The sequence below is a fragment of the Stylophora pistillata genome, chromosome 1 (genome assembly GCF_964205215.1).
Source record: "Stylophora pistillata chromosome 1, jaStyPist1.2, whole genome shotgun sequence".
In the NCBI taxonomy this organism is placed as follows: domain Eukaryota; kingdom Metazoa; phylum Cnidaria; class Anthozoa; order Scleractinia; family Pocilloporidae; genus Stylophora; species Stylophora pistillata.
In genome coordinates, this window is record NC_142519.1 from 25,686,797 (window position 1) to 25,708,586 (window position 21,790).

At 38.2% G+C, this 21,790-nt stretch overlaps 2 protein-coding genes across 2 annotated transcripts in view; both read left to right on the forward strand.

Moving 5' to 3' along the window:
* Positions 1 to 17,163, forward strand: part of LOC111329993 (uncharacterized) — a 17,274-nt gene extending 111 nt beyond the window's left edge. The window contains exons 1-11 of the mRNA XM_088746842.1: positions 1 to 73; positions 2,153 to 2,217; positions 2,775 to 3,008; positions 3,552 to 3,796; positions 8,072 to 8,088; positions 12,731 to 12,792; positions 13,132 to 13,365; positions 14,146 to 14,404; positions 14,789 to 14,841; positions 15,239 to 15,469; positions 15,774 to 17,163. The exon at positions 1 to 73 is cut by the window's left edge and continues 111 nt beyond it. Coding sequence (XP_088602968.1) covers positions 16 to 73; positions 2,153 to 2,217; positions 2,775 to 3,008; positions 3,552 to 3,796; positions 8,072 to 8,088; positions 12,731 to 12,792; positions 13,132 to 13,365; positions 14,146 to 14,404; positions 14,789 to 14,841; positions 15,239 to 15,469; positions 15,774 to 16,103 — 1,788 coding nt within the window. The 5' untranslated portion in view covers positions 1 to 15 and the 3' untranslated portion in view covers positions 16,104 to 17,163. The remainder of the gene's footprint in view (positions 74 to 2,152; positions 2,218 to 2,774; positions 3,009 to 3,551; positions 3,797 to 8,071; positions 8,089 to 12,730; positions 12,793 to 13,131; positions 13,366 to 14,145; positions 14,405 to 14,788; positions 14,842 to 15,238; positions 15,470 to 15,773) is intronic.
* Positions 17,164 to 17,889: 726 nt separating this feature from the next.
* LOC111329986 (Golgi-associated plant pathogenesis-related protein 1) lies at positions 17,890 to 21,040 on the forward strand. The gene is made up of 4 exons (XM_022934764.2): positions 17,890 to 18,249; positions 19,656 to 19,717; positions 20,133 to 20,366; positions 20,463 to 21,040. Exons 1-4 carry the CDS (start codon positions 18,177 to 18,179, stop codon positions 20,799 to 20,801), a joined length of 708 nt encoding a protein of 235 aa, XP_022790499.1. The 5' UTR covers positions 17,890 to 18,176; the 3' UTR covers positions 20,802 to 21,040.
* The last annotated feature ends 750 nt before the right edge of the window (positions 21,041 to 21,790 follow it).

Consider the following 21,790-nt stretch of genomic DNA (forward strand, 5'->3'; position numbering starts at 1 on the left):
TCCTGATAATCAACAATGGAGATTCACAACGTTATGCTTCTCTTTATGGCAGCTGGCTTGACAACAACCACAGGTATGCCCGAAAATTTCATGCGTTACCTATTCTGCGTTATGTTATCAAATGACTTAAATATAATTCGCTGATCGACAAAAAAATGCTCAACGAAAATTTTATTTGTGACGTATTCTACGTTATGTTTTCAAACGACTTCAATATAATTCGCTGATGACAAATGAAATGCCCGACGAAAATGTGAGATTGACTATCAGACCGTCTCGATTTTATGGGTCGCTGTGCGGCTAAATTGCTGAGGAAGTAACTATACTAGTAGTTCAAACAGGTGACCACCTTTAGTCTTCGCTGAGATTTCGATGCCGCGGGCTTTCGATCTGTGATGTGTTTTTATCGAAAGTACCGAATGTGTACATGGCTTCCAATAAAATTTTACATGAACTGTCTAATCTGGCAGGAAACCGAATGACCTGGAATCATTTGCATCATTAAGTGAAAGCGATCGACAGAACTCGAAAAAAAGCCTTTAGAGGTAGCCTATTTTGTCTGGGAACTTTTCAATTCATTGCAACCCACAAATTAAGAAAATATTTTTGTTTGACTGGTGATCAAACACAAGAAAAATAAAGAAAATGTTTAAGTCGTGTTATGGTTGAGTAGGCAACTGAATATTTAATGTGAGCATGAACAATAATGATAATAGAGTCTTTATTCCATCATAAGATAAAACTACATATCTTATGTTACATTGAATCCGAAAAAACTACAATAGAGATCTACATACACATTATGAATTAAAAAGTATGTCATTACAATAAATGGAGCTTAATAATCAACCTATTTACAAAGGTGTTCATAAAGCGCTGTGTATTAATTTTCGGGCGTGCGCAGCCTTTTTCCTAAGATTGTGTACATAGGTCTTCTGGAAAACATTTACATATACGGAAACATTTGGTAGAAACATTAATTCTGTCTAAAATAAGCTACTGTGACATTGTTTTTTATCCACCACCAAAGTTCCTCTCAGCTAGACTACAAAGGCTCCAGTTCGCTATGACTAGTTTCATCACTTGTAAATATGTAAACAGTATATCTACCATTTCGGATCTTGGCTGGCTACCTATCCTGGAGCTAAGGGACTACTCACTACTAAAGACTATTTTTAAAGCGCTGTATTCTGATAACTGGCCCTCCCATTTAAATTTGCAAATCGTTAAACCCGTTAGGCATCTCCGTTCCAGTGTTGCTCCAAGGCTTTATGTTCCATTTGTACAGGGCACCTTTCAGCATTCAGCAGCCATGATTTTTAACGAATTGCCAGCAAATATAAGGAATTGCACAGATTTTAAAGAATACTGCAGGCTCTGCAAGGCGTTCTTGAAGGCGCGCGCTTTGTCTTCCTTGTAAAGATATAGAAACAACCACCACCACCAACCAATATATTCTGCATATTTACTTTCATGTATAGTTTTTATTACAATTTAGTTAGTCATTATAAATTAGTTTTAATATTAAATTTTAGTATCGTAGGCCTTCACAGATGAAGAGCCACACCTTTTTATATGGATATACTGTGAATAAACCGTTATTATTATTATTATAATTATAATTAAAACGTTCTTGATAAAAACTGGAAATGAGATAAAACGGCGTTTATGACATCGGTCTAAAATATTTTGTGCAACCGTAAGATCGGACTCAGATGCCATAGACTGAAAGCGCATAGCTAAAATTAGGCAAAACAATGGATGTAAACAGATGATCAATCTCTGCCTGAGAGTACTGTTCCTTTCTTAATATTCGTAGGACGTGTAAACACTTGTTTGCTTTGACAAGCTTAGTTCTTACATGCTCGTCAAATTTTCCGTCACTCTGCAAAGTCACTCCTAGTAAAACGAAGCCATTACATTGGGGAATATTCAGGGCCGTAACTAGCATGAGGCAAGACGAGGAAATTGCCTCGTCTTGATTTTGGCCTTTTTTAAATTTTTTTTCTTGAAGATTGACTTTTCTGAAGAAAAATGCCACGAAAAATTCTTGAAAGAGCATCAAGTTTTAAATTAGTTTCCATAGATTACAGTATCTATAGTCATTATTATTGTTTGAGCGTCACTCATATACAAAACTGTTTCATTGCAGCCAGCACAATGCCATTTAAAGATCAGTGCCTGTACTGGCACAACTATTTCCGCGCACTTCATCAGGTAAATGCACTTCCCTGAGCATATTCAACATACTCGCTCCAAAGTGTGTCTGTCGTTCCTCAGTCAGTTTTGAAGTCCCAAAAGTAGAGAACGAATTTTTCACGAACCGCCATTTGCCACCATCATAGATAGTCCCCTGCTACCTTTGACATTGGAGCACCTCCGATTAAAGTTTCCACTAAGGAGATGACATGTAGATCTCTCGTCCTCTCCATAGACCTCATGTTAAACTCAAGAGCCCGCTTCAGAAGGGTTTTGAAGAGGGAGGGAGGGGTAGAGATCCTAGGACGAATGTGAATCCCTCCCCCTGGCTGCCCCTCTTTGTCAAAGACAGTACACAATGACGAGAAAACCTTTTCAACGCCCATTACCAATCGGGATCGATTCTGGAAAATCCCGCAGCTCTGAAGCTTAATAATTTGCAGAAATGTAATAATTCCTAAAGTTCCCCATTGTGAAATACATTTTGTGTAAACCTTATCCATAAAACCGCCTTATTAATTTGAGACTCATGGACCAAGCATTTTTTCACAAATGGTCTATGTATATCTTAACAGGTTCCCCCTGTTACGTGGTCAACGGATCTTCAAAAGGAAGCGGAAGACTGGGTAAAGTATCTTGCAGAAAACAACAAATTTCACCACAGTAAAAAGAATCCTGGGAACTTGTACTTGTCAGCAAACAAACCTAAGGAGTATTGTACTGATGCTATTCAGTGGTTCCATTCGGAGGAGAAGTTTTATGATTACAGCAATCCCAAATACTACAAAGCAGCTGGACATTTTACGCAGGTACGCTCTGGAGCCAATGATATACTAGTAGAAATACAGAGGTATTCGAGGCTTCATTTGTAATGTGATGCAGTGAAGTCAAAATAAAGTTGCATACTATATGGAAGTTGTAAAGTGCGTCTGGAGAGTTGTGCAGAAACCCTCTACTTTCGAAAATAGGTATTTCTTTCTTAGCTCAGCTACTTCCCTATGTTATATCAGGTTTGTTTTTCTTTAAAACGTTTTCATTTTGATCTGGAATTCTTGTTTACCAAGCTTTTCTTTTGGGAAAAGGGATTATGTGCAATGCAAATCATAATCGGAATCACTCCAAGGAACAGGGGGGAGGAAAACGGGGAGGGGGCATATGCGCATGTGCTATTCAAATAAAGAACATTCTCGTGTGAACAGGTGGATCTACGGGATCTTTCTTTCAAGGTAAAAATTAGGCATACGCCAAAATTGCCGTTGCTTGCATCAGTTTCCCGCTGAAAATGATTGTTTCTTATCAGAAATATATATTTATACGTATACTTGTTTAATTTTTTGTTTGCCATTTGTCAGGTGATATGGAAAAACTCAAGAGAAATTGGAGCTGCTTGGGCTATTCGAAAAGACAAGAGGCTTGTTATATCAATCAAGTACAGAACAGGAGGTAATGTCATTGGCTATTTTGGTAAAAATGTGTTTCCTCCAACCGCTGCTCTCCAGGGAAAGGAATGGACGCGGCTTCCGAAGTTTACTAGGTGTCCGAGTTTGATGCCCACAACTCCGCCAGACGCAGTGATCGCGGCATCAGAAAGGACCATGTCAAATATTGTTAACTTTACTGGTTCTCTTGTCCTTGCAGTGTTAATTTCTTGATATTCTTTATACTTTGTAAACGGGTGTGCAGATGGATAGGTACCCCAGTTTCAAGTACTTTTAGTTGGTAACCCTGTGATTTTGGATAGATGGTTTACGAGTAACACATCCCCGTGTAATGAACTGTTATTTATGCAATTCAACTATCCTTCGGTATATAAAAAAACTTTACAACGCCAGGTAGCCACTGTAAACGAAATATTTTAAGTTCTAAGTTCCTGATCGAAAATTATGCAAAGATGCTGAAATGCGTATGCAAGGCCGAACAAGATTCAGTAATACAAATATTGTTCACATCTAAACACAAAAAAATCACATGTTCCATATAAATGTGAATCATGTTGATATGGTATGGATAAACACAAGGTGAACACAGTTCAGTAGAACGACTCATAAATGAGATTCGCAAGTACAATGATTTAAAACGACTTCCACGGCGCGCTACGGTAATTTTCTTGCAATAAAGTCAGGTGTTGGGGAAAAAACCTGTAACTTAAAAGAAAATTTAAGGCTTTGTGCATGAAGATACTGCTTGGGAATATTTTCAGCCGTCTGTTCCAACGTGTAATGCGAAGGAACCTTAAAACATTAGGATGGAGAAAACTCGGCGCGGATTGAAAACGAAAAACTTGAGAACTTGAGGCTTAGCTTTGCTTTATTCATTCTCAAACAGCGGGGTAGCGTCCTTGAGGAATGTTGACCAACAAATGTTGACTAATCTCGTGTCATGCATGGCCATGTACAAATTAAACACAATAAACAAGTGATGCACTGTTCCGATGTACAGGAAAAACTGGATACATCGGGAAGTACATTTTTACTGGACGTTTATGATGATATTTGAAAAGCTCCATTACATGTAAAGAGATGAAAAAAAAATACATCTTTATAATGGATCAATAAATTAATTTTCATTGATACACAGATTTTGTGTGATTGATGAGATGGACGTAAATGAAGTGACCAGCTCTTCCACTTCCGGGGTGTTCATCAATTTCCCTTTCCCAAAATTTCAAGGCTGTCATACACCTCACGCACTCATGCTCCTACGCATCCCCCTCCATTCTTCACAGTATTACGTCACCAATGTAATATGTATCGTTCTAAAAATTGATTGGCCTATATATTTCGCTGGTAACTGTACATATGTTATGGTCTGATCTAGTGCCTAATGCTGCAGCCTATCACGTTCAAATACATTCCGCCTTAAACATAAGCCAGAAATCATGGTAATGTTCTTACCAGGTCATCCTAAAATTCTTTGACCGGATTCAAACAACAGCTACAACATGTATATCGGGCTGAAGAACAAGCACAGGGCCACTCAACACCAACTGACTGTCTTTGTAACTAAGAGAGGGCACGGTTAGTGCTGACGGTTTTAAGGTGGCGCTCCTGTATAATGTAGTAAATTTGAAAGATTCAATGTGGTTTAAGGTGATTTTTTATTGCATTGCGCATCCTGTACTGCGCATAAAAATCGCGTAATCGGGCAAATAAGCGCGCGCGCATTCTAAGAACGTGGTAATGTTTTTTAATCAATAGCTCAGGTAAAAAGTGATGGTCTTTAGCTCTTGAACTAGCTCGGTGACCTATATTTTTTATTGCATAATTCTGGTCAACCAATTATCCCCTTTACATCGGAGAAATTAAAAAAAGTCCTCAAAGGGAAAAAAAAAAGGGAAAGTGTGTACGAAGCCCGTTACTCTATGATTCGAAGTATGACCTTGAAAGCAACGACTCGAGGAACGTTTTGAGTCAAAGTCGTTTAAAATTCCTTCATTTTCCACAAATTATATATCAAATTGTTTCATACCCTCAAGACTTTCGACTTATCAAGTTTTTTTCAAAGGTTACTTTAAAATCCTTGCTCGTAATTATATTAGTGCCAGTGCAAGCATAAATGGGGCAAAACTGGCCCGTCATATCTCTTAAACAAGCACCGTTTACCATTTTTTATTGTATTTTTCGAAACAGGCATTGTTAGGAAACATTAAAGAAAAGTTGAAAAAAAGTTTTCGATAACTTTTTTTCCAAGACCTAGAGATATATTATCAATCAGCACTTTATTCGGGTCTAGGTGAATCAGTGCTATATTGCCGATGCGAGCGCAAAGCTGGGCTTAAGGTGTTCAAATGACTGGGGGAGGTTGGACCGAGGCAGCTCATTTTTGAGACGCGAATAGTGGTAAGAGGTCGAGTGATTTTTTTTTTCCGCGGTGCTCGCTGAAATATTTCTTCTTTCGCTAACCAAGTCTTTCTCGCTGATCGAGTAACGCCAAAGATCGTTATAAGTTGTTGTATTCGCTCTTTGGCTACTGTTCGCGTCTTAGTGAGGTCTGCGCTCATGCGCTAAATAGATAATTGAATTGAATTTTTTGCTGTCGGCCATCCCTTTTAATACGCCAAGTAGTATTAGGACCCAATAATACTTCTTTTCTTCAAATCGTTCCAGGGTAGGTAAGATCTAACTGTGATAATGACCTTCGCCGTCAAGAGTTATGAAGAAGTTGGTTCAAATTGTTGGAAAGTTTTTTGAAAACAATTCCACAAACATAATTCGTCGAACACATCGTTCTATGTCCCAAATACTTTGTGCGGATTGAATTATTACTAATCCAACATTCGGATTGTTAAAACTTTATTAACAGTATTGATCCTATTAGAACTTTATAAGCCTGCTTCCCGAACTGACTAATATCAAAAATTGCCTTTATCCAAAGCAATAATAAACAATTATAGCCCACAGAGGTGAATTTGACCTCGGTGCTCATACAAATCCTTCACTGGATATGTTTGGGGTAACATTTTCACCTACCATGATAAATCTGAACTGAACCATAAAATCAGTACAACTATGGTCCTCCCTATGCGGAATATTTGTTAGTGGGGTGTACTCTGTCCGGCGTCCCCTTCCCCTCGCTAAATTGAAAAAAAATTTCGGGTACACCTTACGATTTGTGCTTTCCCCGAATAGTTTGACCACTCGCTAGTGGCAGAAACGTTGAAAAATTAGCTTCTTGCTACTATTATTTTGTTCTTCGTATCGCCGGATAGCTTAGCTTCCCTCTATCTGTTTAAGAGTTCTGCATTTGGCACCATGTTCAGATTGTATCATGTTCAGATTGTATCATCGGTGCGACTAATTATTAGTCGGAGATTTACTCCTATTTTCCATTTTTTTTTTTCTACACTTATCCAATTCCTCGATAATGTCAAGAACGTTGAGCTCTTTGTTCATATTGACACGCTTCATAACTATGATAAGGGGGGCTTAACTTTCTTTATTGCTTTTTAAGAGTATTAATATTCTCCACGAGCATTCTCATTCAAGAGATTAATTAAAATCTTTGCATGAAATGTTGCAACACTTGTCTGCACCAGTCGTACATGAGACTTAGATGTCACGAGTAATTTTTGCGGTGTCTTCGCTCCGAAAGTTATCTTACGGTTCTGCCAAAACGCGTAACCTGAAAGGCCACACGCACATATCAAATTGGATACTTAAATCATTCCGGCTTTTCTTTGGCGAAATATAATGTACAAAGTACTAACAAGCGCTATATAATGGTATCTAATTGCCCTGTACAAAACCTTCGTTCATTTTTCTAAGACGATTTTTACAGATGAGTTTCTAAGAATATTTAAGCTGCAGATTTAATTTTTTAGGGTCTTATACTTTTTATAACAGGAGGAACTGAGTACAGTATTGATACAGTCAACAAAGTCTCGCCATACCGTGATTTCAACGTCAATTACTGCAGTCCGGCACTATATTATTTCCCATGCCGGGGATTGGACACGTTCTTTTAGTTTAGTTGATGGAGGGGGCAACTAGATGCCATACTTGTACCATATGGTAAATGCGTGCGTATCTTAGTGGTAAGGACACTTTTTAACTTTATATATCTTCTTATCAATACTGGATTGTCATGCCCAGGCTTGACCCTTTCCCAAGATGCATAATCAAGTTCCTTATTTGCAGAGTTATTTGTTATTTAACATACACTAAATCGTGGAAATGCGAAACCATATCTTTCCTTCTGCTTTCGAGCATTTTGGGACTAAAACAATCCAACAAAGACCCATCAAGCCCGCAAAGGCGTTCTCAGCTTATTGTAGTGTCCAACATACCCCCGGGTATATTTCCGGTCACACGTTATTGTTAATATATAACCTTTCTACAAATCTGCTTGAAACTTAATGTGATATGCATACAAGGATCGAATTAACTTGCGGTGACATCTCGCTCAATATTATTCCTGACGCAGCTGCGGCATTCATTCGGACGTTTCAGTCGTCGTTCAGTCATACAAACAAGAAACCGATGAAGATATTACAGGTCATAAGTGTGGTGATTCCGTTTACAGGCCTCTTGACTTTATGTTCAGGTATTTATCTGTCCTTTACGTTTCTTGTGTACGTGTGTACATTGTGTCTGTATAAAATATATGACATAAGTACATGATACTATCAGAAAGGATACGAAAGTGGTAGCGAGTAGTTAATCTGGAAGATTGGATACTTTTTAACGGAAAAATGATTGAATATAGCAAGAATCTTCTCTTCAGTTCAAACTAAGTGGAATCATGTCGGCGATTTCCGCATGATATGGTAATTTGCATGAGTAGAAAAACAAAAGTCTTGCACGATTGGTGAGCGAAGTGCAACAGCTGCGTGGAAAGCCACTAAAATTCGCTGCGATAAAATTTATAATACTTTGATTAGGCTGTACTAAGAGAAGGAGTCAGTCTTTGGTCTCAAAATCCAAGAGCAAAAATTCATCCGAAATAAATCCGTTTTAACATAGTGATTACTCCAAATCACAGGTCACCGCAATAAGACGTAATTACTCACGAGAGAGATGAAGCAGGCGATAGAAACAAATAATTTGAATCATTGCGCGCAAAATGAACCGCAATTGAACTTTTGTTTCTCTTTTAAGAATAGAGATTCGCTTGACTGATTTTAATTCCGTTGCCAACACTTAGGAGAGTTCAATATAGACTGCAAGCTCCGGTATTTTTCAAAGTAAGTTTTATGTCTGCAAAGCATCGTGGGTATCCGTATTTATTTTCTCGAAACCTGACTGGCATGCCGTGTATGGAAGAACTTGCAAATGCAAACTATGCTTGATATAAATTATCACAAGGGTCCTCTCCATTTTATTTGCTTGTCCATACACGTTATACTTTGTCTTTGAGTCTTTCGTGCTTTCTTTCTTCGATGAGATACAAATGATTGACAGTATGCTCGTTCTGAGGCAATGTGTGTAAATAATGGTGTTCCTAAGTTCATCATTTCATCATGTTAAGTCCATTTTACTTGCTAATAGTATCTCTTTGCTCATTTCGTGAGTCTAAACTGAGAGATAAATTCCATTGAACTTTTTCCCTCAGGTATGTTTGACCTTCTGAAACTGAATAAGACTCGTTTGACACCTATATTAAACTCGATGACACTTCGAGTACATAAGTGCGACTGGGTGAAATATCTCGGCCATAACGTTGTATAAAGACTGATAGGGTGAAGTTTTTTCTCTAAATATGAACGCATTTTTGTGCCAGTCTGTCAGAAAATGTATCAACACAGACAGAGCAGAGTTGATTACCTTAGCCTAATCCCATTTCCTCCACTAAAACTATTGTTACCCGTACTTGAGTCTGTTCCCCATTGTGGAGCCGTTCTAAGATTTTGACGAGATCATAACTTTAAGCATTGTAAATGAAACCCCGGTTGATCGTCTTTGCCGTTCACATTTGTTTTTCAATCAAATGCTTGCTATTTGTAAGCAAGTAAGTAAACCTAAACTTTTTCTTAGAAAAAAACCTTTTATGGATTAAACGTTTTGAAAATTAATGAAAAGCCTAATTGGCTCAGACCTGTTTAGGAGGATTTCATCATGTGCAGGTATATTCTTGCTAAGACTTCAAAGTGATCCTGATAAGCCTATGTGAAACAATTGTCTGTGTTGCAAAGACGAAATTCTGAATAACCAGGAGGACACCTTCCTATTAAACTTCTTTAGATCAGATCGGTCTATTATTATTTGATCTACTAGCTTTAGACAGAGCAAAAACTTGAACCCTATGTTCAATGGACCCCTGCCGAGTCGTGTTATAACTTTCTGGTGTACTTAGCATTAACAGCTTTGAGGGTTTAAGTCAGTAACACAGAGTAACACAGAAGAATGAGCTAAACGAATCAAAACGAAGAGGGAAATATTAGGTTGTAGGTCTCATCCTGAACAATTCCACCCAACGAGACGAACTCGACGTAGAGTTGTGGTTTTGTCAAACAAAGATTAAAGGGGGTAAGTTTCTAAAATAAACTGTGGTGCTGCGTCGGTAGGAGTAATTAGGTAATTTTGGTTTCATTAACTGAGTTTATAAAGTAAATTGGCCACCGTAAAGAGTTTCAAAGCTGACGTTTCGAGCGTTAGCCCTTCGTCAGACTGCGTATTGGGCTAAAACAGAAAGTGCGAGGATTCCATTTACGGTGGCCAATTTACATTATAACTCAGTAGATAAAACCATAAATAAAGGTTTGTCGTCTTAGCAAATGTATCCTGCCTTTTGAGGAAGTCGTTGAAAAAATTAATTTCGAATTCTGTTGTGACGCTATCAGGGCCTCCTGAGAACGTCCTTCTTGCTAGAGGAACCGAATTTCTCTGAGTTTCAGGTGACGAAATTCGAGATAAATTTTATTCTTATGTACGCAGTTGATTTTGGTCGATGATAACAAGTCTAATGGTTCACCACGTCTCAATGCAATTGTTTATTCTTAGATAACATTTTTTCTGCTCGGTGTTCATACATGTAAGTTATCTCATGAAAACAATGCTGTGAATATTCCTTGATGAGACGTGATAAAAGTGGTTTACAGCATAGTTATGGTAAACATATTTGATCTAACCAAGTCCTTGACCTCTTGCTGACTAAACTTATAGTGAAAAAAAAAAAGGGAATCAATTCATTAAAAAGAAAGGTTTCATATACTTAATGCATGAGAAAACGGTAAAAGAACTGAAGCGGAAAGTGTGACATTCGGTTTCCTTTATCCCAGAACCTGATGAATCGACAAGTGGTATAATCTAGTAAAGATCACAAGATCAGTTTGAGTCAAGTTTCTAGTGTCATAGTATGTCATCATCTGCCGATGGAAGTACGTCACTAAGGCCTAAATTAAGTTTTGGTAAAAGCTTTAACAACCAGACTGAAATCGATACGTTCAAACTTGAATCGGGAGCGTGAGAGAAAGGGCTCTTAGATTTCTTGCATAAATTTATCGGCCCAAAAAGGGGTCTGTACGATTCAACATGTTGGGTGAGGCCATGCAAAATATTTTATTAGTGACCTCCTTAGCTGCCATTCTGCCAATAGCAACAGGTATGTGTGAGTAATATCTTGTGCATCGTCGTTATTTTCTACTCTGGCCGGCTTGTCTGCAACTCATATAAGATCTTTCTCAAGACATTATTCCGAATTAGAGTTTTGCTTCGTCGGCGTTCAGTAAATTATATCAAAGTTGACTAAACAATCTAAGATTGGAAACAGAATGGAAGAGTAATTATAGATTTTCTGCATCAAGTGAAGCATCGCTACCAGTGCAAAAATGCGTATACGGCTGCGTGAGTTCCTTGAAGGTACAACAAGGGAAGCTCGAAAGTAAAGCCGCTTGACAGTCGTTTTTTCAATCTTTCCTACGGATTATTATTTCTAGACCTCAACCCTTTCATGACAAGTTATAAATTAGTTATGAAGGCTGTAGACTTCTGATTGTGCAATACAACGACATTTTCCTCAGCTTCGACTCACCCAGTTTAAAGAGTCACCTATAATTTGCCTCTGTGTCTATGATTTCCACTCTTTGAAACAATAAAAGAGAGGGGTCGGATAATTTCCATTGGCAAGAGTTTGCAATTGTGTTTACTCCGTACCGTTTCCTATATCAATGGAATCGGAAACCAAACAAATAAGTGCTGAGCTGATTTGAACTTGGTTAATCCTTTGAAATATGCTGAGATAATTCTTGTCGGTCACCTATGTTGAGCCGGACAGGAAGTTTTTACAACCCGTGTAAGACTTAGCGTACAGTCAGAGTCACAACGATAGGCTAATGATGTGCTTTTGCTCAACCTGTTTGACTGTGTCTGCTGATTTTATTGTTATGTTTACTTCTTCTGTTTACTTACTTCGAGGAATGTTTTTTTTTCTTACTTTCACCTTAACTCGGAAGATCTTATTCAAAGACCAAATCACTCCCAGCAGTACGGAGAAATTGAGAGTTGCGCCTTTGGCTATCATTTCTCTGATTTCGTGAGGTGGTGTTTTTGTGTTCATTCTAAATAACTTAAGTCTTAGTCGACTTAAGAGCGAAGGGGTTAAAAAAATACAAACGAGGATAATGAACAGAAATGACACACTTCGTTGTTTGAATTCTTCTTTTTATAAATCAATAAAGAATAACTATCTTATGAACCTTACAGTTGCTATTATTCAAAATGATTGGGTTAAAAAAACTTATATTACCTAGAAAGCGAACCAATCAGATACAAGGCTTATCGTAACTTTTCACGAGTCAGGCGTTCTCCACCCTTTCACAGTTAACTCTTTCTAGTTTTGTTGGCCCGGCCATTCTTTTTCACTGTTGTCTTCGTATGTTTTGACTGGCTACTGTGATATTTTCTTTGGTCTCAAGTTCGTACTCGTTAGGATTAAAAGGTTTTTAGAGAACCAAAGTTGCTTCGTAAAGTTTGAGAACAATAGAAAAGGTTTCGGGACAATTAATTTCATTAAAATTTAAATAGGGACGCCTCTTTTCTAACTGTGTTTTCTTTGCTGATTTGTTATATCAATTTCATAACAACCATGATTGCAGAAGCGATGACATTTAAAGAGCAGTGTATTTATTGGCACAACTATTTTCGGACACTTCATCAGGTAAGTAAATATACAGAGGGAACTAGATTGACATGTGAATGACATTTAGTACAATCATTTTCTGATTTGAGTCAATTCCTTTACCATCAGAAGTTTGACCCTTGTAATTACTGTTTCAAATATGATCACGCAGGTGTTCATAGGAGTCAGTTTTCGAATTGCAGTTTCATCGCTTCATACAAAACGACATAATAAGCTAAATCACAACAATAAATGACGTAAAACAAAAAATCCGGAGGTAAAGGGTCATTAGACAAGAAATAACGCAATATTCAATTCTTAAAGGCTTATTGAACACTGACAAATGCCTTTTCAAGTGAAACGTTTGGACTGTTTTAGGTTCAGAATGTCACGTGGTCGATGAGTCTGCAAAAAGAAGCGGAAGACTGGGTGAAGTATCTTGCAGAAAACAACAAATTTCACCACAGTAGAAAGAATCCTGGGAACTTGTACTTGTCAGCATACAAACCTAAGGAGTATTGTACTGATGCTATTCAGTGGTTCCACTGGGAAGAGAAGTTTTATAATTATAGCAATCCCAAATTCTACAAGGCAGCTGGACATTTTACACAGGTGATTCAAGGGCAGGGGAGAAAATGAGTCAAAACAGCCGAAATGTTTCCAATTTCTACGCCCTGGATGGCCCACTTCGTTCAGTTGGTCTCTCGGATATTTGTTTTCTGACAATAAGAGCGTGATGAATGTCTTACCCTGAAGACTTTGAGTGGTCGGGGAAAGCTTTTTGTAAAGCCTATCCAAATTTTTGTTTCCTATATCAATCTTCCTTTAGAACCTCTTTAGTTTTATCCATGATAGAAAACTAGCCCCACTTCGTTCAGTTGATCACTCAGATCATGATTTGTTTTCTGACGATAACAACGTGACGGATATAGTGCCCTGAAGACTGAAGAGTGGTCACGGAAAGCTTTCTGAACTGAATGCTTATCCACATTTTGTTTTCTATATCATTCTTCCTGTAGAGCCTCTTTTGTTTTATCCAACAGAAAACTAGCTCCTTTCGATTTGTTGTCGTAGCACGAGTGGATCTAAGCTAAGATGTGAGAAACACAGTCATTTTTCTCGAAGATACCGGACTGGCAGAAAGTGTCCTTCTGCCCGTTTTACAAAAAAATAGTAAAGTGAAAAAGAAGTTACGATTATTTTTAACAAGGAATTCGTACCAAAAGAACTGACTCTGATTGTGTCTATTTTGAGGATGCATTCGGTTACATGTGTTTGTACAGGGATAGATCAATATTGCAGCCAGCACACCTCTCTGAGGCCCTTTGCTTGGTTATCATAATTAAATATGTTTTACTGTTTAACCTTGACATCTTGCTTGTCATATTTCAGCTAATTTGGATGAACTCAAAGGAAATCGGAGCTGCTTGGGCCATTCGAAAAGACAAAAGACTTGTTATATCGATCAAGTACAGAACAGGCGGTAATTTCATCGGCTACTTTCGTAAAAATGTCAAACCACCAACAGCAGCTATTCTACCTAACTGGCCGCATACTCCTCCTAAATTTACCAGATGTCCGATTGGAACTACACCGGAACCTACCCCCCAACCGACTACCACAGCCACTCCTGCCAAGCCTTATACAGGAGGTAATGCATGATGATTATTCATATCACGAGTATAACAAGCGCAGTTATGTAACATAATCTAAGTAGGATTATTCCAAAACTGACGTCAATTTTGAGTCAATGTTTTTCAAAGTCTCTCTATTCCCCTCTAACCAATCTCACAGTTTACCATCACTGACTCTTTACCTTATAAGTGTTCATGGCAGCCGATCCCTTCAGGCTTACTGCTCGCTTTACGCATGCGATGTTCTTCTCCTTTTTAACTCAGCTTACGTGGCACGCATTTATTTCCAGTGTGGCTGTCTCTATACAGGAGCGCGCATAATTAACTTTGGGTTGAAGGACACCTCAAAATGACTTTCGAATTGTGTTCCGGTCTAACATTCATTTTCTCTACTATTCTAGCATTTAGAGATCAGTGCCTTTACTGGCACAATTACTTCCGGGCACTTCATGAGGTAAATATATGTTATTATATAAAGCGAATTTTCCAAGAAGAAAACAGTTAATAGCATTAGGACTAATATATAGATTTAGCCAAGCCTAAAAGCGGAGCTCCCAAGTTCGTAATATTAATGATAACATAAAAGATGTGCATTTGCCAAGACTCGCCTGAGACACCCCTCCCTTCGTTTTGATAGTCACACCTACCCTACACGTGCAATCTGAAGGCACATGCGTACGTACGCACGGTCAGTCACGTGAGAAACAAACGAAAAGAGGTTATTGACTGCAGTCCACTTAGAAGTGGTGATTATTTTTATCGTAATTCATAAATCTGGTGCAATAGATTTTGTTATCACCCAATTACAACGCGTTCATAAACTTTGCCATTTTGTGTTTCAAATGTTTAAGGTTCCTTTCGTCACTTGGTCGTTAAGCCTTGAAAAAGAGGCTAAGGACTGGGTTAAGTATCTAGCAGATAACAACAAGCTTGAGTTCAAGAATAATTCTGGCAACTTGTATTTGTCCACGGAAGAACCGAGAGAGTACTGTAGTCAAGCCATATGGTGGTTCCATAGCCAAGAGAGGTATTATGATTACATTAATCCTCGTTACGTCAAAGCAGCACGAAACTTTACTCAGGTGAGTCAATAATAATAAAAAAAAGGGTTTCGAATCGCATTTTTATGATCCAAACGTCTCCCTATCCATGACCGTGTCAAACCCAATGACGTCAAGGCAATTTTTTTTACTTTCATAAAATATTGATAGCAAGTATGATTTGGCAACCTGTGTCTGAGAATAAGTCACACCCTGGAATGTGAAAAAAACATTTATTTTGATACGAAGAACACCTCAGCTCCTCGCCTCTCGCTTCCAGCATCATCATATTCATAAACCATAGCCTAAACAGCATTACTCAACTCTTGTCTTAATTGAATTTTAGCTTATTTGGAAAAGCACGAAACAAATCGGCGCTGCCTGGGCGATCCGCAAGGACGGAAAGCTTATTGTGGCTATCATGTACGACTTGGACGGCGGGAACGAGAAGGGTAATTTTGAAGAGAATGTTTTCCCTCCCATTGCGGAAACTTTGGGGCCAGCTTGGTTGAGGGCCCCTCCTAAATTTTCGAGGTGTCCAAGAGGAAACATTGTGACTCGTCCCACTAATGAGTCAGTTATCTCAACAAGACCACAAGTGAGAGCAGCGGCGAGAAGATCTTGCATTAGCTTGGACCTCTTCATTGCATTTGTCATAGTTGCGACCTATTTTTGATAAACGGAAACAAATTCAGCGGAATATCTAAAAAGGTTTCCCTTTTGCCCACTACTGAAGACTTCAGTGCCTACAAATACGAATCGAATTTTATCTTAAAAACTGACGGTTCTCCAAGTTTTGTGGTGGAGTTGTTTGTTTTCGAAGGAGAGCAGAAGCAGAGCCAATCTGCAGATTCCTGACTCGGAAATATTGAGCTTCCATTGTAAATATTAGTTAGTTGCCGGTGAATATTTCGGCTATTTATTGAAAATGACACTGAATGTGAGGTGTACGAATGCGATTTTTAATACTGGTAATGATTGGCCTCGGTACATGCATGTCCCATTTTCCCCTATGGTAAATTATTAATGTAAAGTGATAATTACAATTGTATAATTATAACTATTAAAGTCGATATGCGTTGCACCACAAGAGATACGATAAAAAGACTGATTTGCTAGCTCGAGTAAGGTATCCTAGCGAAATACTCTTGTGTGAATAACTACCAAAATTTGTCGGTAAGGGGAGGGGGGGGAAGGGGAGTTGTGGGATCCATTCTTCCGTGAAAGGACTTTCAAGTAAACTCACAACAAGAGCACAATTATTGCAAAATCACAATTCTGGAATAGGAAGGACCAGTGATTAACCTTTTAACTTCTATGATCTGACTATTAATTTTCCCTGTAGCTGCTCCACATTTCCTTTTAAATTAATTACGAGAATTTAGTGTTGATCAAGATAACAACTACTACCTGATAAGTTTTGAGTACTCTCATTACCTTAATACTGGATTATGTGAGGAGATTATAGGGAGAAGTTACATGTTAATCACTTCTGGAAGGGTTGACGTAGCAAAAAGTGTTTTAAAGAGAAAGCACTTGTGCGTTTTCTTTTCAGTATGACGTGGACAAATACAAATAAAAGTGTAACGACCGTCAAGTGATGGGAATATTCTATCAAACAGTAATTACAGTGATTTTCTTAACAAGTAAGATGATAAAGAACACTTAGGATGACTTAAACCTACTTTGTAAATTATGATGAAATATCAAGCAATAAAATTTATACTAATTAAAAATATTTGTTCCAAATTAAGCCGGATGATCAAAGTGTCTAAAACTTTGACGTTTGTACATAGATGTGCTTGACGTGCGAGGGACCCTGATTGGAAGGCTTTCACAAATACTCCGAATATGCACCTTTTACAAAGAGTGCTGGAGGTGTTTGTTTACTCTTAAAGCATATGCTCCTCCTTATTTGATATACGCCCTGTGTATATGCCATATTTGGATCTGGAAGAAACAGGGATGGTTACTAACTTCCTCCCCTATACTCATATTTTAAAATGTAGCAGAACATCAGTGACGTGTAAGAAACAATGCGTAGCATATTCAATTGTCGAAATTTTGTGGAGGTTGTCCCTCCAGAATTACCCTTCTTTCCAAATTCTGACTTTTATCATGGACCGCAGTGTGTCAATTTACATCTCGGTCATGGATCTAACGTCCCACTCTTAACCGCCTACAGTCCTGTAGGTATCTCAAGACTCCGTGGGAACCCAATTGTCTTATCCCACTTAATTAACAAACTGCTGAGTATTTTATCTCCGGTTTCCTCCCCTTCGCGTTAGATAAAGGGAGATATGCATTAGCCACAACTCTTTCGGGTACTTAGCGACTACATCTTTGATCGTGAAGGAGGGTGCGGTGGAGTTTTTTCAAAGAATAAACGCCATTTGATTACAGAGCTGGCAGAACTTGCTGCATCTTGTACCGCTACATCTTTGGCATTATAATCTACTGGTTATGAAGTGACGCTGGGGAGGAGTGTGGACGTGATTGTAACCAATCGTCGCATCAGTTTCTAAATGTCGAAAACTCAGAAAGCACTCTTGACAACATTCCAATGTCAACACTGAAACAAAATAACAAAACGTAATGAAAGTGACTTTAACAAAAGCTTGATAAAACGGACGTGTGTAAATTAGCAAATTAATTATTGTCGAGCTATCAGTTTCAGCATGTCTTAATTACCACTAACTAAGAACAGAGAGAGGAACACAGATTTTTGCGCAGGGCGATAACCGCACATATGATAACTTCGAGTCGGCGTTTTGGTTTTCTTTGTAGCCTGGTGGTATCTTCATCTGTGTTTACGAATGTAGGTGAGTGATATGGCACATTTACGTCAATTTTTATCAGTTCAAAGGATTACGTATTAAAGTAGCTTGACGACACTGTTGAGAAGTCTCCAGGAATGTATCAATAAAGTAACGTACAGAACAGTTGATCGACTGCATTACTGAGTAAGCAGTAAGGCTGGAAATCTAACTGTAAAAGTATACTAAGCCATAGCTATATATTCAAAACTTGTGGTTTTAAATATAGCATTTTTAATGGACTGTTAATGAATGGAATAATTTACCGAATCCGTAGAGAGTCAAAAAGTATTTCAGCCTTTATAAGGAATGCTTTAAGTTTTATCAATGATAGTTAGAACTTTTGTATTTATATTTCTATATAGTTATAATTTTCGTACACCTTAATTAGTGGGACATCCTTAGCGTGGTGCGTCAACGCTCTAGGTTGACTCCTTCTCTAAAACGTTTCTTAATTGTGGTGATAAATTTAATTTCATCTATTGTAGATATCTTTTGTAATCTTACGGAGTGAATCTGAAATGAATGAAATACTCAGGATTGATTAGGTTATCAGGTATTTATAGTGTCCGCTTGGAATTAAAAGCTAACTGAAGAAAACATTCGTATCACTGTTTTCGATCCATCAAATATTTTTTTCGTAATTTGCATTTTTAAGATTACTATTTTGACTCAAAACAAAGAAATTCATCTTAAAAAGAGTAAACAAGCTTAAATTATGTCCAACAGATTGACTCTCTAATTACATGTTTTGACACTTAATTAACTCCCTGCTTCGCATAGGCAAATAGGTCCAAAATCTCTTAAACTGTCTCTTTCTCAAGAACATTGAGAAGCTTCATAAGAGGATGTAAGAGATATTCATAGCCCTTGCTTAAATTTTCTTACATCAACTGAATTCAAACACTTAAAGCCGCCAGAGTCAATAAAGGAACAAATTCCACAATTGTCAAAGTCTGATTCATTCAGAAAGCATCTTGACTGGTTTGGCAACTGCACCCGGCTTCTTTAAGAAGACGGGCGTGTCATGCACGCTTTTTCTATTTTTCTGATCCAAAGCAACAGTCTTGGAGATCTTTGTTGTGAATCGAATACCCTTTTTTTCTTTATTGCAGACGGAAATAAGAGTTTCTACGATGAATGGATGTGGTTGCCGTCACTCAAACAACTTTCACTCAGTCAATCAGTTGATCAGACCATCAGTCAAAGAGTCAGTTTGACAGACAAAAGCTCATTTAGTCAGTCAGTCAGTCAGTCAGTTTTTCTCACAACCATTTAATATCCACAAATTCATCCATCCGTTAATTCATTCAATTATTTATTTACAGTGATTTAATCAATCATTTGATTGATCAATCAGTCATTGTCTTGACCGGTGATAATCTTTTTTTATACAATTAATTTGTACACAGGCTCTTTGAACTGCAGACAACAGTCGCTGCTATGGCATAATTACTACAGAAGAATTCACCAGGTTAGCGCTACTGTTCACGATTAAGGTTTCTGTATAAATTGGCAACTCGCCTATTTCTGGAAACGGTGGATGGACTTGGGAGGGCAAGGGAAAAACTCGGACAGGGGACACAAGTGTTCCCCCACGAACCCTTAACACCCTAGCATCAGTATGCATATTCTCCATACTGTTCTCTATGCATTTTCTAAGGTACTGAAATGGACAATTTGTCTAACATTCTGAAGAGTTTTTTTTAACTGATGATCATTTCCTCTGATTTAGTTAACCTTAATGTTTGATTCAGGGGTGATATTGTAAGGAGAAATTAGATGCTAGTCACTCTTAGGAGTCAAAGTGATTTATAAAACTACGCTAACTCAACCTAATCCCAATCATGGGCTGTTGTTCTGACATATTACTGATTTTTTCCCATTAGGTACCTAATGTATCATGGTCATGGGGTTTGAGGAAAAAGGCTAAGGACTGGGCGGATTATTTGGCCGAAAAAAATTTATTCGTTCACGAAAAAAAGGATCCAGGAAATCTTTTCTTGTCTGCAGGAAAACCTGCTGAGCCCTGTACCGCTGCGGTGAAAGCATTTTACACTGAGGAGAAATTGTACGATTACAGGAAGCCGGAGCAATTTAAAGGCGCTGGACACTTTACTCAGGTAAAAATGAACCAGTTGCGTAAGAGTGTTTTAGACCGTTTCTGCTCAGTGGCGGCTGTACTATACATCTGTTATTGTATTTCTCGTTTATCTTAGGTTGTTTGGAAAAACACAAAGTACATCGGCGCTTTCTACAAAACTAGAAGTGACGGCAAAACTGTTGTGGTGATGAAATATTCTCCCGGTGGTAATGTTCGAGGTTACTTTGCTAAAAATGTCTTTCCTCCGAGAAAACCGATCATCGTGACAAGCCCTTGGAAGTTCACTGGCGTGACAACAGCAGATCGGACTTCAACTGGTAACGCAACATTCAGAAATCTCACAACACTGGAACCGAAACGAGACGTCACAGCAGGTGCTACAAGTCTCAGAGTCTGGATAGGGATGCACTTCGCCTTTCAGTGCTTTTTTGTGGGTTTCCGATTCCTGTGTTAGATCACTAGAGGCGAATATGATAACGGATAATAAATTAAACATGGAGTCGTGTTTTCTATTGGTAGAATGATTCCAGTTAGGTCCGAGGGGTACTGGAATAGAACGAAAATAATCAACTGTACTACATGTGAAATAATTGATAAATCTGAAAATATCTCCATTCCTGATTCAAAGATGTAAAAATAAATGAACTCAGAAACAATTTTTTAAGTAAAATAAAAACCTTACATAGTACAATAGTACATGTATCCTGAACCCGTTCGGCCAACCTTGAAGATTAGTAGAGGACGTACAAGATAGCACTGTGATCAAGATAGCATGAAACAGAATTTTAAAAAAATCTGTGCGAGATTTTCAGCAAATGCATCTTTTCGGACGCGACTTTAAGGGTAAAAATGTTCGATAAAACTTCTCACCAGTAACTAGTGCACAACCTCGTTCCCAGGGCCTTTTCCCTTAGCTGGGGGTGGGGCCCACAACTAAGGGAAAAGGTCCGTGTTGTCAAAAAAGCTATCGTTCAGTTTGGTTCGCTTTGTGGTATTTTTGTGGTTTTCCCGGATTTCGGCCACTGTCTATATCTTACACCGCCTCTATTCTTGCAACTGTCCCGTTTAATCGCTTTAAAATGTCTTCTTGTTTCATATGAAAACGCTCTGAATCAATTTGCTTGCGGCCGTCGACTATCAACTCATTCGATCTGGTCAATTCCTCCAGGGTTGAAGTAAGCAAAGAAAGAGAGCGCCTAAATCATCCAAAACTGAATCAAAGTCACTTCGTTCCAGTTTACCAAACTTTTTTCCCACGAAGCACTTGCTCACAATGTTATGTAGTTCAGAAACTTTCTCCTCCTGTCTCCGGCTTTGTTCTTCTTCTTCCGAGAAAACTGCAATATAATCGTTTTCTTTGGGACTAAAGTTCTCTCGAATATACTCTCTATAGCGCCTCACTCTCTTCTCTGAAACGTCCATCTCCAAATCTTGAAGAAGTCG

Excerpts from the sequence above, each read along its gene's own strand:
- LOC111329986 (XM_022934764.2), top strand. The coding sequence starts at position 18,177 with ATGATAACTTCGAGTCGGCGTTTTGGTTTTCTTTGTAGCCTGGTGGTA. Across the intron at positions 18,250-19,655 it reads ATCTGTGTTTACGAATGTAG|GCTCTTTGAACTGCAGACAA; the intron begins GTGAGTGATATG and ends ATTTGTACACAG. Across the intron at positions 19,718-20,132 it reads ACTACAGAAGAATTCACCAG|GTACCTAATGTATCATGGTC; the intron begins GTTAGCGCTACT and ends TTTTCCCATTAG.